Here is a 22,484-nt window from a genome sequence, read left to right on the forward strand (position 1 = left end):
CAAAACACACGCAAAGCGGACCAACCACGGGCTAATCAATAAATTGTCCGCACCATCATAATACCATGTATATGCATCTCATTACGATGAAATGTTAGATCGACAAGCGATTTTCTAACAACTCTAATCGCCGCACCAAAGGGGATTGAACCTAATAGATTCGATTAGTCCATTGTGTTGTATCCAAATGTTTCTCTTGATCTGTAGACGCTACCCGATCATACGGCACACCTTAGCTTGCCACTTGGATAAAGTGCCCCCGTTCCAAATGTGTTGGGAACAATAACATTTTATTTAGTATCTTTGCTTAGCGAGCCAAAAGTCTTCCGGGAAAAGACGGTTCTACCCCCGGGGGCCCAAAATATCAAAAGGGGGAGAGATTTCCTGGCCGGTGGCGCACACACGAAGCCTGACCATTTCCATTTCTACCCCCAGCTCTTCCTCCCACGCGCCCACCACGACGGCGGGCCGACCACGTTCCCCTCCGCCGCCGCCGGCGCCCTGACCGCCCGCCGTGTCCCCGGCCCGCAGGCCGTCCTCCCCTCCTCCTCCTCCTCCCGCCCTCGCGCTCGCTCCTCCGGTCCGCCCACCAACCTACCAACCCGGGCCCCGATCCGCGCGGAGGGGGGAGGAAATGGCGGTGGTCCTCGCGTGGCTCAACGCCAGGGTCGTCGATCCCCTGCTGCAGGTCATCCAGAGGTGAGGCCCGCTTCTATTTAGCATCTGGTCGCCGATTTGATGGATTGCTGCTGCTAACGATGGCGAGCCTTCTGTTGTTGCGGCGGTGGCCGGTGCAGGGGCGCGGAGCCGAAGCAGCTGGCCTTCTCCGCCGCGCTCGGCGTCACCATCGGGGTCTTCCCCATCTGCGGTACGTACGTGGCTGGCAGGCGCTGAAACCCCTACCTCTCGTCGACCAAAATTTATCTGCGGTTAACCGAGTCTAGATTCGATTGCTCCATACGCATGGCGTGTCGGCGCAGCAATACAGTACAGTACAATAGGATCCGATGTGTGCGTGTGCGGCCATAGTCGAGGACAACACGACTCAGCTCCTGGGAAACACAGGGCTGCACGGCAGGCACCATGCTGCCATAAGCCGTTCGTTCACATCTCCAGGAGTCCAGGACTCCCTCCCAAGTGATGGCTCTCCATTCAGATGTGTTCAGTGTTTTGCCTGTTGTGGTCTCATAACTGAATCGTGTGCGTCCTGTCTACCTGCCCTCTTGCCGTCAACATAGTTGGGTTTAAGATTTTACAGAGCTGGATTGTCACCAAAAAGCACCTGTCAATTACATGTAGTGGCTTAGGAAAATCCTTTTGAAAGTTGCTGAGTTTCAGCGTTAGGCTGGTGGTTGCTGTGTGACGTGCAGTTATTTTACGTCTTTCTTCAATTATATTGCTAGTCTTTCATAATATTTCTCAAAGCAACTTGATGTGAACTTGGCCTTTGATGATTGCAGGGACCACTGTTATTATCGGTGGACTTGCTGTGGCGATGTTAGGAGCTCGTTGCAATGCCGTTACTGTCATGGTTCTCAATTTAGCTGCTACTCCTCTTGAGCTAAGGTAAACACATGCTCAGCACTAAATACAGTGAATCAAATTCCATTTTATGGCTTCTTTTATAAGAATAGTTGCTGCTTCTTTGTCTAGCTTTATATCTGGAAATAGTTGTCAGTTCCGTGTCAATCTTCATTTATAGAAATAGTTGTTGGTTCTTTGTCAAGCTTTAATTATATGAACAGGTGTTGGTTCCATGCCAAGCTTTATGTATAGGAATAGTTGTTGGTCCGCTGTCATGCCAAAAGATACAGACTTAAGCTCTATAGCACTAAACTATGTTGTTTCACTTAAATACCACTCAAACTTTGTTCTGTCATTTTGAACATTTTCATCCACTTGAGGCTAATTTCTCTTTTCTGTGCTATCCTTTACCCCCTCTTTAAACAGACATTCATTTACCTTATATATATAAAAGTGAGGGTGTACAAGACTCCACATAGCTCAAACTATGCTCATAAGTCATAACAGGGCAGATTCCTGTGCTCATAACTCTCAGGCTCCTTGTTCATAGGATACGTAACATGCACTAGAGTGCTGATACCCCGAATCTGCTTTGTCTATTATGCTACTTGAAAAAAAGTGGCTGGTGTTAATTCATATGCTCTCACTAGTTGCCAGCTGTGATGGTCTTGAAAAAACAGATATCCTTTTCATGACTTGTTTAATGCCGAAGAAAGTTCTACAGTAGACTAATGTATTTCTTTAGTTTGGCTTTACAGTTGCATTGTGATAGACGTTTCAATCTAAATGATTATATATAATTGGGGGTAAATATCATGCCAAAATGGGCTATTTTGTAAGGAAACAGTGGGAGACCATGCTCTATACCTCCAGGGACTTGTTTCTTTTTTAGCAGGGTTTGATCTTTGAAATTTTGCACGGCATACAACTTGCACCCTCCTCTGCTAATATTTATTTAAAAAATTGGAAAGTTTGTTCTGAATGGTCACTGATTTGTTGCATTTTCACTCCCGTTGTACCTAGTGCAGCAATTGTAAGCTATAAGCAATCATGTTTTAATTTATTTAGAGCTACCAATGAACTTTCATTTCACCGGATCCTCCCTATCTTGTTTCAATGCATTTGGCAGTGTCGTTTCCTGATTACGTTTTCCTCAGCTTGATCATTCCTTTCTTGCGTTTGGGAGAAGTAGTCACAGGCGGTGAGCACTTCCCCTTGACATCTGATGCATTCAAGATGGTCCTCACAGGCCACGCCTCAAAGGACGTGCTACTCAGCATTTTTCATGCGGTTAGTAAAATTGCTTCGGCCATCAAGTTTATCTCACCCATAAGAAATGAGCATTGTGTCGTCTTGTTCTCAGAAAACAGTACCATGACTGTTGCCGTTGTTGAATGGATACAGATTCTTGGCTGGATGGTTGCTGCACCGTTTGTGATGGCTGGGCTGTACACCTTGTCCGTCCCTTGTTTCAAGTACCTAGTCGGCAGGTTCGGCGTCATCCCATCGAGCCCCAGGACGCCGATGAAAGCGGTATAATGTAGCTGTTTCCCCCTAAAGCAACTTTATAACGCCCCTGAAGCCGTGTGCGTGAATTCATTATATTGTCCGATTGAGATGGTCCGGTCAATGATTTACTCAGCCGTCCTAACTCCTAGGCGCTGGCGCATAAATAGATTTGCAGAGACATATACTCATGTTAGCACCAGACTCAAAAGGCATATACTCCTGTGTTAGCATGCCACATGTTGAGGCGCTGTATCTTTTATATATCAAGTTGCTTCAATGCTCTTTTTTCTTTCTTTCTTTCTTTCACGTGTGCAACTCACCTGTTTCAAACTTGATGATATTCATTCCCTCAAAAAAGAAGACTTGATGATATTCATGCATTACTTTGGAAAACTATGGGCTGTTCATTTGAGACATATTTCTTTTCATATCTACTAGGTTTTGCTTTGCCCGAACGAATCTGAATCCGAAATCGGGGTTGCGCCGTTGCTCGTCCACGCCGACTGATCTTATGGTGCCATCATCTGGACATCATCAGCCATTCTCATCTGCATATGTGTGTCCACAGCCATTCTCATCTGCTGGCTCATGTTATGTAAACTGTGATCTACTGTCTGTTGATACTATGCTGACTGTATTGCGCTTAACTGTTAGTACTCCCGCTAGGGAAAGCTCGTGTATTATCGCGGAGCTCTAGGCAAATATGTACATAAACAGGTGACATGTGTTCTGCTAAAATATATCTCTCGTGCGATGATACAATAGTGATATAAACGTCCATAATACAGACTGAGTTTCGGAGGTCAAAACTCAAGTCCTGAAGCTCGGAAGGCATGTTCCGGAGAGCAATAACCACGTGTGTGACTGCATATAAAATGCATCGATACATGTGTAAGCTTTGTGAGCTCATGCTTGGCTTCTTCCAGCAATGTACCGTTAAAAATGAGGCAGTCCAATACTCCCTTCATTCCTAAATATAAGTCTTTTTAGAGATTTCAATAAGGACTACATACGAAGCAAAACGAGTGAATCTACAATCTAAACTATGTCTATATACATCCGGATATAGTCCGTATTGAAATTTCTAAAAGACTTATATTTAGGAACAGAGGGAGTAGAAAATACTGATTTAAAATAGTACTTAGAAAGGAATATCGATATACAAGACTAGTTTCCATTTACTTATTAATCCAAAAGGGATTGAGATAAAAGAACCTCTTACAATCATGCGGTCGGTCATCGGCTTTCGCCTACGAACAATACATGAACCTCATACCAAGCACGACCCACATGAAAGAAGAGATTAATTTGTGCATCAAGAAGCGACGGTTTTTTGGTGCATACGAAGAGGCAGTGGCTAAAAATGACATCATGCATTCGAAAAGTACTGGCGAAATAGCTATAAGTAACGGATAGTCTCTACTGCTACCAGCACCAAGTACCATCAGATATCTTGATACTGCTTATGCACTAAAAGCATGTCCTGACTGTCGACACATATATTCATATAGAACAGCAAGAAACAGGGTTCGACGACACGCCACCACATTCCATCAGATAAAATCATCCAGGCACCATGTTCCATCGATCACCAGTAGTCGCCGCAGGAGCACTTGCCCTCCTTGAAATGGTGGAACCGCTTGTTGTCCCTCACGATGAGCTCCCGCCCCACGATCCTCGACATGATCTTGATGGCGTTGTGGCAGTCCCCGCAGATCCTGAGGTTCTTGATGATGCGCAGCGGGGTCCTGGCCGGGGTGCTGATCAGGCCGTAGGCGATGGCCAGCCGCTCGCTGTGGTACAGTAGCGCCTGCTCCTTGGCCTCCTGGTCAATGTCGTGGAGCACGTACCTCGTGTCGGGGACGTAGCGCTGCTCGTTCACCACCTTCTTCTCGATCTTGGGCGGCAGCCTGTACTCCCCCAGCTTGTTCCTCCCGTCCAGCATGTTGATCCCGAGCCGCCGCTTCGGGGGAGGGGTCGGGAGCTTCTTGGGGTTGGCCTTGGAGGGGTCGAGCGAGACCAGCAGCTCCTCCGCCCGGTCCTCGAGGTCAATGTCGCCGTTCATGCGCGCCAGGTTCAGGAGCGACTCCCAGATCATGGCGTTGGGCTCGAACGGCAGCTTCTCGATGTACTCCACGGCCTCGTTGAGGTGCCCCGACTTGCCCAGCACCTCGATGATCCCGACGTAGTGCTCCATGCCAGGCTCGATGCCGTGGTCCCGGGACATGGCGTCGAAGTAGAGGAAGGCCTCCTCGATGGCCTCCGAGTTGGCGCACGCGTCGAGCACGAGCACGAAGGTGCGCGCGGTGGGCGCCATGCCGCACCGCTTCATATCCTCGAAGAGCTGCAGCGCGGCGTCCCCGAGCCCGTTGCCGGCGTAGCCCTCGATCATGAGGTGCCAGGAGGCCATGTCCCGGTCGGGCATATGGTCGAACGTCCTGCGGGCGTGCGTCATGTTGCCGCACCGGCCGTACATCTCGAGGAACCGGTTGTTGACCTGCAGGTCGGCCCGGAAGGGCGAGCGGAGCAGGTAGTCGTGCACCTTGCGGAGCTCCTCGAGCAGCTTGGGCGTGGAGCAGGCGCCGGCGAGCTCGTAGAAGGACGCGGCGTCCGCGCGCGCCCCCTTCTCGAGCAGCTCCACCGCCTCCTTGGCCCGCCCCTCCCTGCACAGCGCGATCAGCTTCTCCGGCCCTGCCGCCGGCTCGGGCGGCGGCGGCCCCTGCTGCTGCTGCTGCTGCTGGAGGTAACTGTTCTTCGGCGGGAGAGGGCCCTGCTGCTGCTGCCGCTGCGGGGACGGGGCGGGAGGCGGCGGCGGCCCGTAGCCGTGGGGCGGCGGGGGAGGGGGAGGCCCCTGCCGCTGCTGCTGCTGCTGCTGCGGGGGCGGGGCCGGGGGAGGCGGACCGTAGCCGTGGCGCGGCGGGTAGTCGCTCCTCGGCGGCGGAGGAGGAGGCCCCTGCCGCTGCGGCGGGTAGTCGCTCCTCGGCGGCGGAGGAGGAGGCCCCTGCCGCTGCGGCGGGTAGGCGTTCCGCGGCGGGGGAGGAGGCGGCTGCTGGTAGTAGTTGTTGGCCGGCGGGGGAGGCGGGTGGCCCTGCGGCGACCACCGGGGAGGAGGGGATCCGGGGGGAGGCGGGCCCCAGTGCTGCTGCGGCGGGTGCTGGTGGCCCTGGCTGGGGACGGCGGCGGCGGCGGAGGGGTGGTAGGCGTGGGACGAGGAGAGGGCGCGGGCGGGGGTGAGGAGGTGGAGGAGAGAGCGGGACCTGGAGGAGGCGAGCGCGACGGAGCGCATCGGGCCGGCGGCCCGGTGGATGGCGGCGGCGGCGGCCATGGCGAGGCGAGAGGCGGAGAATGGGGATTCTGGTGGGGAGAAACCGTACGGGGTTTATGCGAGCCCGGACGGATGAGATATTTCCGGGCTCGCAGATGGGCCGCGCGTTTGCGTGAGCCTCCTCACTGGGCCTGTGCCGCCGTCTCAGCGCGTGACTGCAAGGCTTTACTCCCCTCAACAAAGTGTTTTTCTTTCTCTCAAAACAAATAACAAATTGTTTTTTTCCTAAAATTTTGATTTATTTCTTTCCTAAAAAGTGTTTTTTTGCATAACTCCACATGATCATTTTTTAGGATAACTCCACTTCAGGTCATTAAAAATTGCATGAACACCATACTAAGTACTACTAGTAGTATTTAGAAAGTTTATGAACAATAAGTTCGAAAATAATAGAAAAAATCAAAAAAAATGAATTTTTTCCGTGGCAAACTTTAAAGAATGTTTTGAGTGCATGCAAAAATTCATCACAAGATCAAATCGGTACAAGGCGTGGTAAGGAAAACAAAATCGATACTCTGAAGATGTTACTTTCAAACGCATTTTGGAGCTCTGGTTTTGTTATTTTTGCCATGACTTGCTCCAATGTGATTTCGTGATGTTTGCATGCACTTCAAACATTTTTTAAAGTTTGTGAAAAAAATTAGAATTTTTTGATTTTTTTTCTTTCTATTTTACTGTTCATGGCAGGAGCATTTGAGCTCGAGATTAGAAGAATACTTTCGAAGTGTATTATTTTATACAAATGTCAACAACAAAAAATTATCTTCAGCCAAGTCTGTAGGAAACACTACTCAATATTTAATGTTGCAAAAAAGGGGGAAGTATATTTGATGATGAATCTAACGATACAACCCCAGTATTGTAGAAGTTGGTATTATTTTCTACAAATTTGGAGACCTCAATACGAAAAAAAACATTTTCTTAAGGTTTCAAAGAATTCTGAAAAAACACACACATACATATGGATATATATTACTTGTCTGCAAGGTTTCATGGCATTTATATACAAGCTATACAAAAATAACAAAAATCACGTATTTCTAGCACATGTATTATTCACTATAAAAGTGAATGTTTTTTTTACAAAGCACATCAGAACATATTTCATGACGAATTTTACACACATCTAGCATGCATCTATAAGTATTTATACACCCTTCTTGCATTTAGAAACAGAAACAATATTTATTTTCAGATTTTTGAAAACTTAAAACAGTTATTATTATTTTGAGTTTTTGGAAATTTCAGGCTCCATGAAGCCTGAGAGCAAAAAATCCACTTGCGAATATATGAAGCATAGTGGAAAAATGAAGCGAGGAAGGACATTTAATAATACAATCTTAATACCCTAAAAATCTTAATAGGTTTATTTATTGTTCAAAGAGATACCCTAGACAAAGAAAACAGAAAAGAAAGGAGGAAACAATCTGTACAGGGTGCCGAAAGGAAGCTAGAACAAAGGTCTCAGTCTCAGGGGATGATGATCACGCATGATCAATCAGCACTGCTCTTTCTCTACCGCCTACAATGCAAAATGAAGCGCAATGCAATGTCCTACAGGAAATGCTCATCATGCTATCTCTACTACCCTCGGCCGGAGCCGAGTTCTCGGGGACGCCCTCGTTCGTCGACGCCGATCTTCATGGCTGGAACCTCGCCGAGGGCCCCGAGTCGCCGCTCACCTCGAACTCGCTCGAGCTCGCCTTGGACTCGGCGTCCGCGTTGCCACCACCGGCATGGCCGCCCCTCCGGCTCCTCCGGTCCTTCAGTACAAAGATCAGAACAAGACATTCAGGTATATTGGTCAGGAAATGGTAGGAAATGCCATTGTGAGAGGAGCGGTGGGTAAGGTGGTACAACCTCCCGCGACGGGACGTCCTCTGCCTCGAGCATCCGGACGACGTGACCCATCGTGGGTCTCTTCTCGGAGTCCGGGTCGACACACCGCAGCGCCACTAGGAGGGCGCGCTTGAGAGCACGGATGGTTGGCTTCACCTCCATGTCACGGTCCACCACCTCGTCGGCTCTCTTTGTGCCGACCATCATTTTGAGCCACTCCACCAGATGCACCTGCACGGCATCCATGTCATAGTTTGATCAACATACATTCCCAGCAGCCAACAGGCTAACAAACTAACAGCACAATAGGAGAAAAATAAAGTTGCAAAGGTAACGGAAGGGCTACTAGGTTTAAATGATATTTTGCTGTTAAAATAAATGGACGCTGGCATGGACTCCTGAGCATGCATGATGCACTTTGACAAGTACTCCCTCCGTTCCAAAATTCTTGTCTTAGATTTGTCTAAAGACGGATGTATCAAGTCACGTTTTAGTATTAGATACATCCGTATCTAGACAAATCTAAGACAAGAATTTTGGAACGGAGGGAATACTAGAAATATATACTCACCTCATTAGCTGGCCGACCATAGTCAACAGGATCCCTCCCAGTCACTGCTTCCAGGAGCAGCACGCCAAAACTGTACACATCACTCTTCTCGTTTAACAGACCTGTGTTGGCATACTCGGGGGCCACATACCTGAAATGATGGCAGCATAAAAGTTCAGTGCTCCTAAAAAGCTAACTGCTTTAATACATGAACAAAATCAAAAATTTCCACAACTGAAGCCAGGTACTGTAAATTAAAAAACAAGAGTGGCATACCCGAAAGTTCCCATAACTCGAGTCGTGATATGGCTCTTCCCTGCACCCAGCATCTTAGCCAATCCAAAATCGGAAAGCTTCCCATTGAAATCCTCATCAATTAGGATATTGCTTGATTTGATATCACGGTGCACAACTTTTGGCTCTATGGCTTCATGTAGGTAAGCAAGCCTGCATATCATTTAGTTTGATATAATGCCTTGCCCAACTAAAAGTGTGCATAATGAAATGTGCAAAGAGATGAATGATTTGATTCTTACGCTTTAGCAATTCCAAGAATGATTTTCATTCGAGCTTCCCAGGTAAGAACACCGTGCTGCCGCATGGCGCCATGAATCCACTGCTCTAAGTTTCCGTTATTCACATACTCATACACAAGCATCCTGGAACAAAAATAAGTTTAACAAAGGGATGGAAGATGAAATAAGTCACAGACCATATGCTCACATACTCATACACAAGCATCCTGGAACAAAAATAAGTTTAACAAAGGGATGGAAGATGAAATAAGTCACAGACCATATGCTGCACACGAAGCACGTAGATTTGCACAATGTACATTCACCATGAAAATTTAAACACACAGAGCTGAATCTTCATGGAAAAAACATAACAAACACTGTTCCCGTAGAAACCACAAACTGCTTATGTCCTACAGAATATCTTACTGTATATTATATGTACTGAAATAGGAAACTAGAACAGAGCATGGCACTGGTATGTTCAATTTATCATGAAGTGGAAAACAAAAATATATTGCTGCCAATGATACGAAACAATTGTCAGACCCCTACCGTAAATATGTCGGATGTTTGTCAAAGGGAGATTGTAAATTGTAAGATGTCAGAAAAAAGAAAATGATTGTTTTCCTGTTTCTGTAGCCAGATATGTCAGGAAGAAAGTGATGGATACCTAATACGAAGTACATATTAAATAAACTAAAAAATAGTGAACCATATTCAAGTTGTAGAGAACCAAAACCTGGGTGGCGGGGATGTACACCCGCGCCTTTCCACCAACTTAGCTAAGCTTGCTTCCTAATATGTTTCTCAAATAACTACCGGAATATTAAAAAAATTAACACGTGTACATTGTATTGGCTGATCAAATTTAACATGCTTGAAGAAGACATCACTGACCATTAGAGTATTGATAATTAGATTATCTAAAAGCACCTCTGTTTCGCAAGAAATTTCCTATCTTGATGGCGATTTAAGTAGCACTGGTTCTACCAAGGCCGTGACAGCTTAGGCAAATAGTAGCAGACTGAATTGTAGTTAAGGATCCATTTGGTACCACAGTTTGCCAACCAAGTACCGTGGAGGAAATGCTTGATTCTGATGACACATATACAGGCCTATTACAGAGAGCAGCTGTCTCGGCCAATAAGCCGTTCATGTATATCAATTCATCTCTATCTATCTACAGTCTTCCAATCATGCCACCATTGACCTTTAACAGTTTTGATATGCTTGGACCATTTAAACACTTGTAAAGCTATGACAGGGCCCTTCTTATCAGATTTTTTTTCAAGAGCACAATATTCCCCGAAGTTCTACGATGGAAAAGGTTTTACAACATGCCCTCACACTCTAACTCTGTTAAGAGGGGCAGCTGTGACTGTTCCATTATGGTGTTTGTAAGCAGGACAGCAGAGAGTATTGTAGCGCTAACGAACAAGAAGTTGAATCAAGCTATAAATGATTGACAGTTCCACGAAGAAAAATAATGTTTGAAATGATATGAAAGTCATATTTTGTGGTGAAGAATTAATGACTGATCGACTCTAGTGTGCAAGTGAACATCAATCAGTAGCCATTTGATGTAAACAAATATTACTGCACAAATGAAACTAGCCATCCATTGGTGCAGGTGATCGAAAATAGCTAACCTGTGGATTCCTTCAACACAATATCCTAGCAGACGGACGAGATTTTTATGCCTGACATGGCCAATAGCCTCAACTTCAACCCTGAACTCCTTTTCTGCCTGGCCCCTGCAGTGCCATATCAAAACTACAATCAGTATGGTGACATCACATAGAGCAAGTTTTTGTAAAGAAAATGTGACCCTCAAGGACCAAATCTAATCCAGAGTTCCTTACATGTTATTCAGTAGCTTTTTTATTGCTACATCAGTCCCATTTATGAGTCGACCACGGTAAACCACCCCATATCCACCCTCTCCAATGATGTTCTCCTTAGAGAAGCGATTCGTCGAATGCTCCAAATCCCTCAGAGTGAACCAATGGCCCCAACCCAAGTGCGAAAATTCGGGGAGTCCAACAAGAGGAGATGCGGAGACGGTCGCATACTGAGAATATTGCCTCCTAGCGTTGCCCGAGCTGCCTTCATCGCCAGAATAAGCACTACCAGCCCTATCGCATTGGTAGGCCGAGCTGCACTGGCTCAAATTATCGGCATCGCTCGACTTTGTCCTGACCAAGTGTCCCAGCATTTTCCCAGAATCTTTGTCATGAGGTTTCTCCTGCACCGTCAAGGTGTGGCTTTCTTGAGCTTGATAGTTCTCAACAACAGCATGCTGGCGCACTTCATCTACTGCAATCTCCTTTGATACATCCGGGATTTGAGATACTGGGATCTTATCAACAGACTTCTTCGGCTTCCTCCGGTAAATGGACCAGAAGCACATGAAACCCAGTATACAGAAGATTACCACCCAGATGCTGATGCCAATCACTATCCACAGCCTCAGGCCAAACGGTGGCGTCTTGGATGACAGCTCTGCACGTAGGCTTTCGGCTGTCACCATCTCTGTTTTGGAGCGGCCTGCACACCAGGATCAGTAATGCAGTGTTAGCTTAGCATCCACTCAACCGGAAGAAATATAATAACCAAGGTGGCAATTCATTGAACACAGCAAGCAAACTGAGGCTAATATGACAAAATTGCATACACTTCATTAAACACAACAGGGAAGATAAGCTGGGATTAATATGAGAACATGGCATACACTTCATTGAACACAGCAAGCAAGACAAGCTGAGATTAATATCAGAACATGGCATACACTTCACTGAACACAGTAAGAAAGACAAAAGGAGATTAATATCAGAACATGGCAATACACTTCATTGAACACAGCAAGAAAGACAACTTAAGATTAATATCAGAACATGGCATGCTTTGCATTGGAGTTGGGATGAAAAGGTGCATTACGTTGGAAGCATACCACTTATCTGAATGAGGACAACATAAATACAGCACTAATAAGAACAGAAAGCAGCTGTGTCCACTGAAGTTTATGGCAGTCATTATTCACCACAAATATCAAAAGGGGAGGGAGAAATGGGAAGGAAGAACATGAGGCGCAATTTCCATGTGAGGCGAATTAATTAGAGGAGCAAGCCAGGAATTGATGATGAATCGTCTGCTCCCCGACGACTACCTGCACACACAGCATCAGTCAACACATTGACTGCAACTAACTGTGAACTCCTGGAAGCTCAAGGCCACAGCCAGGTCAAGAACCTGGGGAGTGGGAGCGAATGGGGCAAGAACAGGCAAGGACGAAACGAATCGCGCATATCCCCGTCAAATCAAAGCTTTCCCCTTGGGCCTCCGTTGCAAAAGAAAAGATTCGGCGCTTTCTTCCTCGCTACCCGGGGAAAGAATCCAATTGAATCGAACCAAATCAATCTCAGAAGCCCTTGCGCACGCATTGGATCAAAGATACCACTAGGATCCAGTAGCCAAGAGCGAACCCGCGCGCCATGGACGCCTACGGCGGCGCAGCTTCCGAGCAGAGGAGGCGCTCGCCGCCGCCTGCTGCCCCCAATGCGAGCCGGGCAGAGGAGATGAGGGAGAGTGAGGAGGAGACGGGGAGATCACCTGTGGCGCGAGAAACCCCTGGCGGCCGCCTCGAGCTTCCTCTAGGGTTCTTGGAGCAGCAGCAGCAACCAACCACCCCCGCTGTCGCTATCCGCGTCGCCTCACTCACTGCCGCGTGCCGCCGGCTGGAGCTGTCCCAGCTCCGGCGACTAGCTCAGCTGCGCCGCGTCGGCGTGGAGGGGGAGGCGGCTCCGGCGCATCAATGTGGGAGGGATTGGGAGGGAGGGGGGGAGCAGGGGAGCAAGCGGCATTAAAGTTTGGGTCACTCGAGTGAGAGCGCAGAAGCGGAAGGAAACAGCTGTAAAAAGAATGGAGGGGAGAGGGGAGGAAATCCGCCGTCTTTGCGCTTTGCTACGCGCACCCCGTGATGGCTTTGGGGGGGACGTGGGGCTGAGGTTGTTTGTGAATTGTGATGATGATTAGCGGGGGGTTGATGGATGGTTAGCGTCTACTCGTAGCTTCATGATGATGCCAAAAATGTTTGTTGATGGATTCTTGTTCTGATGAGGGTGCGGCCAGGTGTCGAATTGACCGGATTATGCAACTACCCGACTTTTTAGAAAAGGGATAGGTGAGAGAGGATCAGGTGGGAGGGCGAAACCCTAGTCGCCGCCCCCATCTACTCCCCCTCTCGCCGTCGCCGGGGCATGTCGTTGGGGGCAAAGCTCATGCGGCCACGGTGGCGAGGAGGTCTACTATGGGATGGCGAAGGAGATGTGTGCTTGTGTGGCAGTGTTCGTCAAGCGGTGCTCGACGGGCAGTGTTGGTGATTCCGCATTGCGGTCTTCAATGGCGGTCTGACCTGGCTAGGTCATCGGAGAAGAGGGAGTCAGCGCGTGGTCCTGGACGAGGGCGAGCTCGACATCATACCTAAACTTGTCATGCAGTACTATGGGTGATTTTTTTTCCTTCATGTTTTCTTTAGGGAGTCTTTGAGTTTGGTTTTGCGACGGCAAGGCGGTGTTCTTGTCTCATTGTAGGAATAATGTCCTTCCTGCTCTTTTCTTGTTTCGTTGGTGTGCTTGTCGTCGGGGAGGGCGTGTGCAGCCATGTTTGGCAGGTCTAGCCAATTTAGGTTTCTGGTGGATTTGTCTAGATTCGGTCAGGCTTCGTGGTCTTCGGGGTTGTCGTCAGGGGAGGGCGTGTGCAGCCGTGTGTTTGGCGGGTCCGGCCGGTTTAGGTTTATGGTGGATTTGTCTAGATTCGGTTGGGCTTCATGGTCTTCGAGGTTGTCGTCGGGGGAGGGCGCGTGCAGCCTTATCTTTCGCAGGTCTTTCAGATCTTGCCGGTTTAGGTTTTCTGGTGGATTTGTCTAGATTCGGTCCGGCTTCGTGGTCTTCGGGTTGTCGTCGAGGGAGGGCGTGTGCAGCCATGTCTTTGGCAGGTCTGGCCGGTTTAGGTTTCTGTGGATTTGTCTAGATTTGGTCGGGCTTCGTGGTCTTCGGGGTTGTCGTCGGGGGAGGGCGTGTGCAGCCGTGTCTTTCGCAGGTCTTTCAAATCTTGCCGGTTTAGGTTTCTGTGGATTTATCTAGATTCGGTGGGGCTTCGTGGTGTTCGGGTTTGTCGTCGAGGGAGGCCATGTGCAGCCCTGTCTTTGGCAGGTCTTTCAGGTCTGGCCAGTTTAGGTTTATGTGGATTTGTCTAGATTCGGTCGGGCTTCGTGGTCTTCGGGGTTGTCGTCGGGGGAGGGCGTGTGCATCCGTGTCTTTGGTAGGTCGTTCAGATCTTGCCGGTTTAGGTTTCTGAGGATTTGTCTAGATTCGGTCGGGCTTCGTGGTGTTCGGGTTGTCGTCGAGGGAGGCGGTGTGCAGTCGTGTCTTTGGCAGGTCTTTCAGGTCTGGCCGGTTTAGGTTTCTGTGGATTTGTCTAGATTCGGTCCGGCTTCGTGGTCTTCGGGTTGTCGTCGAGGGAGGGCGTGTGCAGCCGTGTCTTTGGCAGGTCTTTCAGGTCTGGCCGGTTTAGGTTTCTGTGGATTTGTCTAGATTCGGTCGGGCTTCGTGGTCTTCGGGGTTGTCGTCGGGGGAGGGCGTGTGCAGCCGTGTCTTTGGCAGGTCTTTCAGATCTTGCCGGTTTAGTTTTCTGTGGATTTGTCTAGATTCGGTCGGGCTTCGTGGTCTTCGGGTTTGTCGTCGAGGGAGGGCGTGTCCAGCCGTGTCTTTGGCAGGTCTTTCAGGTCTGGCTGGTTTAGGTTTCTGTCGATTTGTCTGGATTCGGTCGGGCTTCGTGGTCTTCGGGGTTGTCGTCGGGGGAGGGCGTGTGCATCTGTGTCTTTGGCAGGTCGTTCAGATCTTGCCGGTTTAGGTTTCTGAGGATTTGTCTAGATTCGGTCGGGCTTCGTGGTGTTCGGGGTTGTCGTCGAGGGAGGCGTGTGCAGCCGTGTCTTTGGCAGGTCTGGCCGGTTTAGGTTTCTGTGGATTTGTCTAGATCCGGTCGGGCTTCATGGTCTTTGGGGTTGTCGTTGGGGGAGGGCGTTTGGAGTTGTGTCTTTGGCAGGTCTTTCAGGTCTGGCCGGTTTAGGTTTATGTGGATTTACTAGATTCAGTCGGGCTTCATGGTCTTCAGGCTTGTAGTCGGGGGAGGGCGTGTGCCCCTGTCTTTGGCAGGTCTGGCCAGTTTAGGTTTCTGGTGGGTTTGTCTAGATTCAGTTGGGCTTCGTGGTCTTCGGAGTTTCTACATGCCTTTTTCGACGTTTTCTTTTCTGGGACGACGATTTGCTTCGCAGATCACATGCGTCGACGTCCCCTGGTCCGCGACTCTTCGGCCACTGCTTGTACATGCTCCTGAGTTTTAAAAAACTTGATTCGAGGTGGAGGCCTATAGTCAGCATCAAGTTATGCTCATGGTGCATCGCCTACACATGCAGAGGAAGAAGGTTTGAGCACCCCTAGAATGTTGACGTAGTTGCGAACCAACCTGTGGTAGGACGGTTAGAGGGACAGTTGTATCCCCAGCCCACCATTGTTCAAGTCCTGGTACTCACGATTTATTTCAGGATTCCTGGCGATGTGCTTTCAGTGGGAGGAGATGTTCCCGTCGACGATGAGGCGCCTGCGGTGACTTCATAAATCTCAAAGATGATATGCCGGCTCAATCTCTCGAAGGTGCTCATAGGGGGTAGGGTGTGCGTGTGTGCGTTCATAGGGGTAAGTGTATGCGCGTATGTCTTTGCGCTTGCCTGTGTACTGTATTAAAGAAAGAATGTTGATGTAGTTTTTATTTTTCTTTGTGAGTATGGCACATATTTTTGGGAAGAGTATGGTACTTAATATATTATCCTAGGCCCTATGTAAAAGGAAAATGAGGGCTTACGAAATAAACAAATGATACGTTTTTTTGGGTTCTTATCATTTATGCCACCAGTTGTGTCCCATTACTCAGTTTTGACACTAGGAATTTCAGCTGCTCAAAAATGTCATCGTTTCGTTAGACACATGCTCAAAAATACCACCGGACATCATTATTGCGATCTCGAATCTCTTTTGACATGTTATAATGACATAAATACTTATCGACCAACATGCCAGCTCTCCCTCTATCTCACTACAATAAAGTATGGGGCCCACTCGATCCCAACAGCGTTCTTATTTTCTTGTAAAATTATTCGCTTGCTTACTCCTCACAAGTGAGGCACACTTATCATTGAGGGATAGAGAAAACTGAAATGTGGGTTTAGGCTTATTTTTGTCATAATGGATGGTCAACAAGTTTGACGTGAAAATAACAATGTTTAATGACATTTTTGAGCAAACATCCAACGGAACGATGGCATTTTTTTTATATATTAATGGCATTTTTGAGTAAGCATCTCACGAATCGATGACATTTTTGAGCGGCTGTAACTTCTAATAGCAAAACTGAGTAGTGAGGTACAACTGGTGTCATAAATGATAAAATTTTCTTTTCTTTTTAGAGCGTGCAAAAAAGATGTATCTGCTTGGTGGCACGGCTCCAGGTGTGTGGTGCGCGAGGCCGTCTGAAGCGAAAGCATGATGATGAAGGTGAGGCAAGGGTCCGGGACCCACATGACATGGGGAGTGCCGGATTCACGTGTTGCCTAGCGGCGTGCGCGACGCCAAGGACAGCCGGGTACGTGAGGGCCCCGAGGACACGAGGTGGACCGTCCAAAATCTATGGTCAAACGGACGCGTCGCCCAAATCCATCTACGGCTCAGCTCGCATTCACCACATAGCGCAGAGGCTGGCGCGCATTTACCTTCTTGCCCCCCCGTGGCGCGGGCCCGCGGGAAGCCCGGGCCCACCCGTCGACGGAATGGACGGGAGGAGGGAGCGTCTCTCAACGGCTCCTCAAGCGCTCTGGGCCCGCCCGGCCCATGACGATGACGCTTTTGTTTATGCGGTTGGGTGGCAAGCGACGAACCATACGTGCGTGCATGGGAAGGAGAAGAAGAATCCACGGCTCGTTTTGTTTACGTATACCTTCTTTTCGGTTGTTTATTTGTTTGATTAATTAGCAACCTGGCTGGAGTGGCAGCGACTGCTTTGGCTTACATTATCCGTGGCGTCGCTCTCGGCGGCCGGCCGGAGGGCGAAAACGATGGACGTCCAAGATTTTCTTCCTTTGTTTGACGTGCGCACCCACGCTTCACGCTTGCATGGCCTTTTTCGACCATCTAAACAAAGAGCCACTCGTCGGCACGGCAGAATCTCGCTCAAAGGTCCGACAGGTGGGGCCGCCCGAAGAAAGAAATGAGACGCTCACCGACGCGCATGTTGGAATATTAGGCAAGTTCATGATTAATTCCAGTAAATAATTCATGACTAGAAGAGATACTAGCATGCAATAATCTAGCAAATTAGAAGAACAGCAAGACATGCATAACAGCAGCAAACACGTAACAATAGCTGTAGAAACAGACATGAACAGAGGATGTTGGACGTACTGATCGTTAGCTATTATGGGTGCAACAATGTTGATGACGATGTTGGCGACGATCTGCTGCTGACGGCGATGAATACGACGATGAGTAGCACCGCCCGACTTGGACGGAAGACGACCCGTGATGACGAATTTGAGCAGTCGCGCACAGCGCTTCCCAAAAACCTAATTCGTCCTCTCCCGGTGCAGGATCGCAAAGACGAACGGTTCCGGAGACCTGCTCTCCCACGCGCCGATGCACGCCGGCGTTTGGGATGGAGTAGACTACGATGGCGGCGCAAGTTGTGAGATGAGGCAAAACCCTAGGTGTTTTTCCGGTGTGTCTCTGGCCGCAGCCGGTAGCTGTATATATATATTAGGACCAGAGGCGGTATTGTGTCGCGACCACAATCCCAAACCGACTCGGTTTATAATGTACGCCTCGCCTCGCCACGGCACGGCACGGCACGGCACGGCACGGCACGGCCAGGCCAGGCGAGGCGAGGCGAGCGAGCGCGCGCGTGTGGTTTTCCCTTTCTCTTCTCACACACCACTTAGAGTGGTGGAGAGAACCCATTATATAAAGAGGTCCAACTCTTCTTCAACTTCCAAGGTGGGACTAAACTTAGCACCACCACTTGCCATTTTACACATGGGCTTTGAGATTTCAGAAATTGCTATGGGCCTAGCCCATTAATTCTAACAATCCCCCACCAGATCTCAAATACCCATTTAGAGATTTGCCTTCTCTCACCACTTGTTTAATATACCAGTGTTTCAGCAGAGACTGTTAAGTTGAACTTCTGCCTAGAACTTTAAGCTACATCCATTCACAACTTGACAATGGACTATGCCTTGAATTGCTAGTTTTGTGTGAACAGGTTTCACTCAAAGTCTTAACCAGTACCTGACCGCCAGTAGGCTACCCCGCGGTTTGGAGCTTATACGTCATACTCCCTGGTCTCTTCGTGAGCTTACTAGAGATCACCCAAATCTCATAGACTGCGACGTTTATAGTCAGAACTCATATAGGTGTGTTCTTTCAAGACTGCTCTGTAGGACAGCATCTTTGCTAATTATAGCCAATAGAACCACATTAAGGCATGTTGCCAACCTGCCTTACAGATCTGAGCCTTACAGCTCTGAGAGTTTTGCATCTTCACTCGGAGACGATCATAAGTTATTACTCTCCTCAGTTAACCAATAGCTTGTTCTTCCCAGATCCTAATTCACGGGATCTCCGATCACAAAGGTTGGGTTACTACTATGGTGTAACATCTATGGGTCTCATACCCATCTCCCTCGATGCAATATCTATCACATTTCGTGATAGTCCCTTTGTAAAGGGATCTGCCAGGTTTTTGTCTGTTTGTATATACGTAACAGTTATTACTCCGGAGTTTCTCAACTTCCCGACAGACTTCAAACGTCTTTTCACGTGTCTTGATGACTTTGCATTATCTTTAGAATTGTTCACTTTAGCGATAACCGTTTGGTTATCACAATTCATAAGAATAGCCGGTACAGGTTTTTCAACAACCGGCAAGTCCATCAAGAGCTCACGCAGCCATTCTGCCTCAACAGTAGCTGTGTCCAAAGCAGTTAATTCTGCTTCCATAGTTGACCTCGTCAATATGGTTTGCTTGCAAGACCTCCATGACACTGCGCCACCACCATGAGTAAATACATACCCACTTGTTGCGTAAAGTACATCAACATCGGAGATCCAATTTGAATCACTATATCCTTCTAGCACAGCAGGATGCCCTGAATAAGTAATTCCGTAACTCATAGTACCTCTCAGATAGCGCAAGACCCTATCTAGTGCATGCCAATGGTCATCACCCGGGTTGGACATGAACCTACTCAGTTTGCTCACAGCAAAAGAGATATCTGGTCTTGTAGCGCTAGCTAAGTACATGAGTGAACCGACAATTTGAGAGTATCTTAATTGATCTCTCGTTTCTTTCTTGTTCTTTCTGAGTGTCACGCTGGGATCATAAGGTGTTGGAGAAGGCTTGCTATCCATAAAACCGAATCGGTTCAAGACCTTCTCAACATAGTGAGATTGCGTTAATGTAATCCCACTCTCATCCTTAATAAGTTTGATGTTTAGAATTACATCGGCTTCTCCCAAATCTTTCATGTCAAAACTTTTTGATAGAAAAGACTTGACCTCATTAATTGCATTAATGTTTGTACCAAAGATCAGTATGTCGTCCACATACAAACATAATATGACACTATTGCCCCCACCATGGCGACAGTAAACACACCTATCAGCCTCGTTAATGACAAATCCTGCAGAAGTCAGAGTTCTTTCAAACTTCTCATGCCATTGCTTAGGTGCCTGTTTCAGACCATACAAAGATTTTAACAACTTGCACACCTTTCTCTCTTCACCCTTTACCACAAACCCGTCAGGCTGATCCATATAGATCTCCTCTTCCAACTCTCCATTGAGAAAAGCTGTCTTTACATCCATTTGATGAATGATAAGACCATAAGAGGCAGCCAAGGAAAGTAACACTCGAATGGTGGTCATTCTAGCAACGGGTGAATAGGTGTCAAAGTAATCTTCGCCTTCTTTCTGAGTGTAGCCCTTGGCCACTAGCCGCGCCTTGTACTTATCAATAGTACCATCAGGCTTTAGCTTCTTTTTGAACACCCACTTACAGCCCACAGGTTTACAACCATATGGTCTATCAGTTAGTTCCCAAGTTCCATTAGAAAGAATTGAGTCCATCTCATTATGAACAGCTTCTTTCCAATCATCTACATCCGGAGATGCATATGCTTCTGCAATCGTCTTGGGTGTGTCGTCCACAAGGTATACAATGAAATCATCGCCAAAGGATTTTGCAATCCTTTGTCTCTTATTTCTTCTAGGAACTTCATTGTTATCCTTCTCAAGGACTTCCTCATGTGATTGTTCGAAATATTCATCAGTTGTACTAGATTCAGGAATTATTTCAGAAGAAAATCTAGCAATGCTATGCATATCTTTCATAGGAAATATGTTCTCAAAAAATGTTGCATCACGAGATTCCATTATAGTATCAACATGCATATCAGGTACTTCAGATTTTACCACTAAAAACCTATAAGCAATGCTCCGTTGAGCATACCCTAGAAAGACACAATCCACTGTCTTTGGTCCAAGTTTGCGTTTCTTAGGAATAGGAATATTGACCTTTGCCAAACATCCCCAAGTGCGCAAATAAGAAAGTGATGGTTTTCTCCCAACCCACTCCTCATAAGGGGTTTTCTCTTTATTATTGTTGGGAACTCTATTCAGGACATGACATGAAGTCAATAGAGCCTCCCCCACCATGCCTTAGATAAACCAGCAGTGTCTAACATGGCATTCACCAAGTCAGTCAATGTGCGGTTTTTCCTCTCGGCCACTCCATTTGATTGAGGTGAATAGGGAGGCGTCCTCTCATGAATAATACCATGTTCCTCACAAAATTCATCAAAAACTTTTGGAAAATACTCTCCACCACGACCGGACCTAAGACGCTTGATCTTTCTCTCTAGTTGATTTTCAACTTCAGCTTTATAGATTTTAAAGTAGTCTAATGCTTCATCTTTAGTTTGCAACAAATAAACATAGCAAAATCTAGTCGCATCATCAATCAAAGTCATGAAATATCTCTTTCCACCTTTTGTCAACACACCATTCATCTCACAAAGATCAGAATGTATGAGTTCTAGAGGTGCCAAGTTTCTCTCCTCGGCAGCCTTATGAGGCTTTCGAGGTTGTTTAGATTGCACACAACTATGGCACTTAGAACCTTTGGCAACTGTGAAGTTCGGAATTAAACTCATGCTGGATAGCCGAGACATTAAACCAAAATTAATATGACATAAACGAGAGTGCCAAATACTTGCATCATCATTAACATTAGCACAAATTTGGTTTATTGACTTATTGCAAAAATCTGAAAGAGAAAAGCGGAACAAGCCTTCGCACTCATAGCCTTTTCCTATAAATTGTACAAATCTTGACACGATTACTTTATTGGACTCTAAAACTACCTTAAATCCATCTCGACATAGAAGGGAGCCGCTAACTAGATTCTTGTTCATAGTAGGGACATGCTCCACGTTCCTTAGTTGCACGATCTTTCCCGAAGTAAACTTCAGATCCACCGTGCCAATGCCACGAACAGAAGCATGTGACCCATTCCCCATTAGGACGGAAGAATCCCTTGCGACCTGATAAGAAGTAAACAGGGAGATGTCAGCACACACATGAACGTTAGCACCCGAATCAATCCACCACGAAGATGATTGAAATACTGAAAGCACAATAGGTAAATTACCATACCCATCAGTATTGCTAGCGGTCACCATGTTGACAGTCTTGGAGCTTGTTTTCCCTCTGCGGTCTGCACGTTCAGGGCATTCCTTGGAAAAGTGTCCAGGCTTCCCACAGGCGTAGCACTCTAGCTCAGCCTTGTTGAACTTCTTCTTCTTGAAGGTAGTAGTCTTGGTAGGCTTGTTGAAAACAGGTTTGTTCTTCCCTTTGTTCTTGTTCTGTGGGTACCTCTGCACCATGTTAGCAGTAGGCTGAACCTCACCTCCTTTTTCAGTGGTATCTTTAGCCCGAGCTTTTTCTTCAACATCAAGAGATGCAATCAGATTTTCAACTGATATCTCCTGTCTCTTATGCTTCAGAGTTGTGGCGAAATTCTTCCATGAAGGAGGCAACTTTGCAATCATGCACCC

General features: G+C 47.4%; 2 protein-coding genes across 2 annotated transcripts; one reads left to right on the forward strand and one right to left on the reverse strand.

Annotated features, from left to right (window-relative positions):
* Positions 1 to 378: 378 nt before the first annotated feature.
* LOC123183356 (uncharacterized) lies at positions 379 to 3,801 on the forward strand. Its single transcript, XM_044596148.1, has 6 exons — positions 379 to 699; positions 798 to 868; positions 1,461 to 1,566; positions 2,682 to 2,814; positions 2,929 to 3,057; positions 3,472 to 3,801. The coding sequence occupies exons 1-6, from the start codon at positions 635 to 637 to the stop codon at positions 3,538 to 3,540; spliced, it is 573 nt and encodes a 190-aa protein (XP_044452083.1). The 5' UTR covers positions 379 to 634; the 3' UTR covers positions 3,541 to 3,801.
* A 390-nt stretch (positions 3,802 to 4,191) lies between these two features.
* LOC123183357 (probable receptor-like protein kinase At2g42960) lies at positions 4,192 to 13,135 on the reverse strand. The gene is made up of 9 exons (XM_044596149.1): positions 12,875 to 13,135; positions 11,128 to 11,812; positions 10,915 to 11,019; positions 9,284 to 9,406; positions 9,024 to 9,194; positions 8,769 to 8,898; positions 8,219 to 8,428; positions 8,041 to 8,121; positions 4,192 to 5,770 (listed from the first exon to the last, which is right to left on the reverse strand). Exons 2-9 carry the CDS (start codon positions 11,793 to 11,795, stop codon positions 4,622 to 4,624), a joined length of 2,637 nt encoding a protein of 878 aa, XP_044452084.1. The 5' UTR covers positions 11,796 to 11,812; positions 12,875 to 13,135; the 3' UTR covers positions 4,192 to 4,621.
* Positions 13,136 to 22,484: the final 9,349 nt, after the last annotated feature.

This window comes from Triticum aestivum, chromosome 1D (assembly GCF_018294505.1).
Source record: "Triticum aestivum cultivar Chinese Spring chromosome 1D, IWGSC CS RefSeq v2.1, whole genome shotgun sequence".
NCBI lineage: Eukaryota > Viridiplantae > Streptophyta > Magnoliopsida > Poales > Poaceae > Triticum > Triticum aestivum.

Excerpts from the sequence above, each read along its gene's own strand:
- LOC123183356 (XM_044596148.1), top strand. The coding sequence starts at position 635 with ATGGCGGTGGTCCTCGCGTGGCTCAACGCCAGGGTCGTCGATCCCCTG. Across the intron at positions 2,815-2,928 it reads TACTCAGCATTTTTCATGCG|ATTCTTGGCTGGATGGTTGC; the intron begins GTTAGTAAAATT and ends GAATGGATACAG. Across the intron at positions 3,058-3,471 it reads CCAGGACGCCGATGAAAGCG|GTTTTGCTTTGCCCGAACGA; the intron begins GTATAATGTAGC and ends CATATCTACTAG.
- LOC123183357 (XM_044596149.1), bottom strand. The coding sequence starts at position 11,795 with ATGGTGACAGCCGAAAGCCTACGTGCAGAGCTGTCATCCAAGACGCCA. Across the intron at positions 8,429-8,768 it reads ATGGTCGGCCAGCTAATGAG|GTGCATCTGGTGGAGTGGCT; the intron begins GTGAGTATATAT and ends GATGCCGTGCAG. Across the intron at positions 5,771-8,040 it reads CGAGCTCGAGCGAGTTCGAG|CAGCAGCAGCAGCAGCAGGG; the intron begins GTGAGCGGCGAC and ends AGTTACCTCCAG.